This window comes from Choristoneura fumiferana, chromosome 13 (assembly GCF_025370935.1).
Source record: "Choristoneura fumiferana chromosome 13, NRCan_CFum_1, whole genome shotgun sequence".
NCBI lineage: Eukaryota > Metazoa > Arthropoda > Insecta > Lepidoptera > Tortricidae > Choristoneura > Choristoneura fumiferana.
Window position 1 is genome coordinate 610,252 of NC_133484.1, and position 5,631 is coordinate 615,882.

Consider the following 5,631-nt stretch of genomic DNA (forward strand, 5'->3'; position numbering starts at 1 on the left):
ATTTCACCGTTGTCTTACTCTCCACGCCGAAACACAACAGTGCAGCACTGCTGCTTCACGGCAGGATTAGCGAGCAAGATGGTGGTAGCAATCCGGGCGGACCTTGCACAAGGTCCTACCACCTGCAATTTTTCATTTAGTTTATCATTAATAGTTTTGGGACCAAGCTTGTTCGAGCTAAAACTCGTTAAAAAGCGTTTTCCCAGAGATAAGACCAAGCTAGATTGATTTGTCATCCCGAAAATTCCTACATACCAAACTTCTTCGAAATCATTGGTGAGCCGTTTCCGAGATTCTAATTATACATATATACAAGAATTGCGACCTGCGACGACCTGGTTAAGATCGCGGAATCGCGGTGGATGCGAAAAGCACAAGACCGGTCTGAGTGGAGAGCCTTGGGGGAGGCCTATGTCCAGCAGTGGACGTCTTTCGGCTGCTGATGATGATGATGACAAGAATTGCTCGTTTAAAGGTAAGGGTAAAGGGTATAATTCACATCGATTTGCGCTAGTCACGACACAGATGAAAGTACATGAGAATCACCCTCAACCTTAATCATTTTTGACAATAACTTATTTCTCATCTGATCGGCAATTTTAAATCCATGTCTATAATCATAATTATCGACATAATGACATGGCGCTATCGATGGCGTACATCCTTACGTTTAAGTGTCCCGACACCCGGGTGTCACCCCCAGCGTTTATCATTTTTTCGATCAGCCCGCACCGGGTGACAGCTTTCAACCGGGATTAACTCGGCAAGGAAAAAATTTAATAGCTTTCCAGCCTCCGACTGTGTGAAGTGCTATATGGTTTGTTAGTGACCCGAGCTTGGTGGAGGAGAAAATAGGAAGGGGCTTCGGGCTTAATCAACAACGATTACATGGGTTTGCGGCAAAGAAAAAGTGACATGAAAAACTTTTAAAACCATTGTGCTCGAAAGAAATTAAAGTAAGTATTAAAACTTCATAATTCAAAGCAAGTTGGGGCAACCGGTTGCTGTAGTTGACGAGTTGTCTGTCATTCAATCTGGATGATAATGAAAAGCTTATACTATCCTTAACTAGCTTTGGTATGTTGATGGTAATTGAAATTGTTGCACAATTATAATGTATAAAATAACCCCAAAATCTGCCTTACATAAAACAACAATATACCAAAAGTAACCTCATTCATTGACAAATTTCATCGTAAATCGCAACTAATTTCGATGAAAATGTATGCGTTGAATAATGACCAGGTAATTTCGTTGCACCACGGCAATCGCTTGGGGTGTTTCCATTCACATAATGACTAATCATACATTACGATGATACGCATATAGAATGAAAAATTAAATTGATTGCCTACACCTGACAAATTTGATCCGAAACAAAAGAACGATAACAAAAGAGTAAGGACAATCGTGGCCTGAAATTTGTGCATGACTGTTTTTAAATACATATATTAAAGACTATCTTTTACCGGCTTTTGCTCGCATAAAACGTTATTAATCGAACAGTTATTTGAAAATCTGATTATTAAGTTCTTAATATTTACAGCGAGATCTTCACATTCGTGCCTGTGCAAAAGTTTTTGTTTGTAGACTTAGATAGGTTTTGGGTTTTAATGCGCTTATCGTAAGTAAACGAGAATTGACGTGATGCCATTGTTTGTAGGGAAGAAACTGTCGAAATATTATTAAACTATGAATAGGTTTAGTCCGTCAAATATTGATCGAGCTTTAACTAATATTGACGATAATACCGAGCCAGAATAAATATTGCATTTGGACTACCAATTGGTTTTGTTCGTGTCGGATAACGATCCAATATTTAATTTGAGCCCAACTTTTGGGATCAGATAGAGAACAAACACTAACAAGTTCTTTTAGTATTGAATTACTCACTTTGTAAAATGGGCTTTAGAAATTAGGAAATCATCGACGTACCTACAATATTTGAGCGCTTAGCATTGAACTTAAAAAATAGGCGTGCAAGTATGCAATTACACTATTATAGATAGTTCGTATTAAAAGCTAGGCTTTAACATTTTTAAGCAGTCTCTTCTTTGAATGACCTTGAATAATGTAGGGTTAAAATTTTGGATATCGGAATTTTAAACTTATTGACAATCAAGAAATATGTTTGCAATATGAGCCTTAGGACTATCTAAACTTCTAACCTGCTGGACATCCGCAGTCTCCATAATCCCTGATGCTTCGCCTCGCCCTCCAGTTTGGCGGTGGCCTCGCCAACACCTCCCTCCGTAACCTTTCCACCAACGGCTGCTGCGGCTCCAATACAGCGCTCCTCAGCGCTAAATGCTGCTCCTCCAACAGCGACAACCGCTCTTGCAACCCTTGCTGCTTGTACAGACTATACCCGCTTGATATCAGGCTCATGGCACACGCACACCATAACACCACACAGTACACCCAAGGATCTCCCGGACATCTGTCCTCGCATTTCTTCTTCACCTCTTTCTCGACCTTTGGGGGAACCTTCACCGGAGGTTTCCCTCCTATCTTTAAAATCATGCTGCTCAGTTTTTCCTCATGAAGCGGAATTCAGAGGCATCTTCACCGTGTTAACGACCGCTGAATGGACATTGTATCACAATGGGCGACCGGGCTTTACGCAAACCTTTTAACAAAACAAAACTCACAAAACACAAAAGGATGGGAACACAAATCTAGGATCTCACACTGGGAGTAAAGGAAACTGTGAGTTCGCGATTGAGTCGTTATGGGTTCGATGTATCGTATTCGGACTCGTCGGTTGGGGAGCGCGCGACGTGCGGACGTGCTCTCGACTCGGCAGGCGGTCCGCCACTGGCGCAACTGGCTGGAACAACCAAAGACAACGACACGCGGGACTCTGTTACGTGAATACGTAAATTTTAGGGATTGTAAGAATTCGATTAAAGCTGAGCTTAGCCGTTTGGAACAGGGCTTTTTAAGATATTTTTAGATTTGAATGCTAAATGAGCGCTCTAGTCGCAATTTGTCGTCAAAAGCATTCATTTGCGTTGAATGATTCACGTTCCCAGAAGGTAGCTACTTAAATTTGCTTCTTAGAATTACGCCTACGCCTTGCAAATTTTGAATGCGTGATATCAATAATTCGGATACGCTTCCAAAAATTCATTTTTTTTCATGTGCAATAAGATAGATTGTAACACAATTTCCGATTCAGCGAATCTGAAAAGCAGCTAAGCTAATCCGGTAAACCCAAAACATTTTCCATCTAAATAGCAAAGCATTCACCAGATAGCATTACGTACGTCTGAAGTCCCTTATTAAAGGAATGCGTGCAAAAACCTGCAGGCGTAGACGCCAAATTGGGTGGCAGCTCATGTAGAAGGACCGAGGGGACCCGCCCTGTACCAAGAAACCCTTGCAAAGACAGAAAATCAAATGGATTTTTACCCTCTCTCTTTTATTTCAGCATAGGGTAAACGGGATAGACATGTGTATTAAAGATGAGCTAATGAAGGTGCGTGTTGCAGGGTGATCAATCCGTTAGCAGGCTGTGATCAGGCTGATCGATACTAAACTGTTTTGCCATGGTAAGTAGACGTCATTGCGAGCTAAACGCTCGGTGCGGGTAATACGGTTTTTGAAAAAGTGATTTGTGATAACGAAAAAGGAGGAGATTAAATAAAAAAAAATAATGCTGGCAAAGATGAAAGATGATACTTATACAGAAGTCTTATCAGAAATAATGAATAGTAAACGATAAACAAATTCCCATAAATGTAATAGCCGTAACATTTATTAGTGACATGAAAACGATTTTCAAACAAGATCAAAGCCCGATAGCGTACTAACGATTGAAATATCATATTTCAACGAGAAACAAAATGGTAAACGACTCAACATAACCCTAAACACCGACTCGCCTACGAGATCTATATCAAACATTAATTAAATTTGTATAAAGAGAAAAAAAGGAGATATTTTTTAAACGATAGACCCTATTAATCTCTTTAATAGAGTCATTAAAAACGGAGTGGCAGCCGCAAGCGCCGGCATAAAAAGCCAGCCCTCACGAACCTTCATAATAAACTACGGAGTGAAATTAATAGATAACCCCGATAAGAACGCATCAAACGCATGCTGGTCTAACGCTCCACGCTTCCCATATCTTAATGGTCACTTGAAACTTTATTCCCAATATTAATGGCGTCTCTGGCGACCTTTACTTAATTAGAATGCATAAAAGTGAACAGTAAATATTAAGTATTTACCCGCTGCCGCAGATTGAGTGTACTTTGGAGTTTTAACGTTGTCTTCCATTAATTTGTTAAAGCTGTGGAAATCTACACCGCCCAGATAAATGGCGGGAAGTAAAACTCTCAACTTATGTATAAATAAGCAATCACTGCTAGGCGCAGACTTTTCGTAATGAGAGAGGAGGCTTGAGCTGAAGTTCCCACGTGGGCCTAGTGTGGATTGGAAACTTCACACACACAATTAAATTGCTACGCCATGCGTATAATAATATTTTTAATGTAATTTTGCGTACATAGGGAAGACCTATGTGGCAACAGTGGATGTCCTATGGCTGACATAATGATGATGATGATGATGAAGAATTTTGCACAATGGATTCTGAAAAACTTGTAAATGTCTTGGTTTGAACCCATGATCTTCTGCTTGAGAGGCCATTAAACCACCAGGCCACCACGGTTTACCAGTTAATATGTATTTACCAGCCGTCGCAGATTAAGTGTGCTTTGGAGTTTAACGTTCTCCATCAATATGTTAAAGCCGTGGAAATCTGCATTACGAAGACAAATAGCGGATAAATGGCAGCAATTAAAACTAGATTGTCGTTATTTAGACGCATACCGCGTCTTGTTTGAATTTAATTTAAACTTTCGTGCTCCGTCAGTCTCGGAGTTTTCCCCGTTGACAGCTTTTTCTAATTTAATCCGCTGCAGTCTTTTAAATAATTGAGCAGGATTCTCCCTAAAGTTACCCATAGTCTTTAAAACTAAAACTTTGCACAGCGATTACTCGGGATGGTTACCAGGGGAAATCTGAAGCTGCTTCTTTTGATATACCGAACAATCGTAAAAGTTTCTACGCATAAAACGTTACATTGTCGTTTTAATGCCTTTCCCATTCTTGATCTCTAAAGATAATATTTCCTGAATATTAAATTTGTTTTTTATTGTTTTATTTCATTTTTATTGCGTCATTGCAGTACATCTTTATTTTATATTTATATGCATCAATATGTCATCTTTTAGGTAATCTAGTGCAGATGATAGTTTTCAAACATGAAACTAACGTGAGACTAACTTATATTTAATGAAATAAACCTTGAATATGTCGAGCTAAACTCGATTTAGACGTGAGTTATCCGGGTTTATTTCATTAATGCCTACTTGCTGGAAACACATAAATCTCGAGTTCGCGTTAAGCTCAGTTTAGTAGTGTCAAATTGTAGAAAACTGTCAAGCTTAAGCCTGGATTAACTGTGTACTAAATCTAGATTTATTTTTTCCTGCAAGACGGCCTAAATATCAGAATGATAGTCTCTCACTAATACTATAGAAATACTACCCAACTAACTAATACTATTATAGATGCAAGTTATGTGAATGTTAGTGTGTTGTAACCCTTATATGCTAAAGT

The 5,631-nt window shown here is 39.3% G+C and overlaps 1 protein-coding gene across 11 annotated transcripts in view; it reads right to left on the reverse strand.

Moving 5' to 3' along the window:
* Positions 1 to 2,817, reverse strand: part of LOC141434549 (uncharacterized) — a 512,720-nt gene extending 509,903 nt beyond the window's left edge. For all 11 annotated transcript variants that reach the window (XM_074096979.1, XM_074096977.1, XM_074096975.1 and 8 more), the window contains exon 1: positions 2,169 to 2,817. In XM_074096979.1, the coding sequence (XP_073953080.1) occupies positions 2,169 to 2,523 (355 nt within the window). In that variant the 5' untranslated portion in view covers positions 2,524 to 2,817. The remainder of the gene's footprint in view (positions 1 to 2,168) is intronic.
* Positions 2,818 to 5,631: the final 2,814 nt, after the last annotated feature.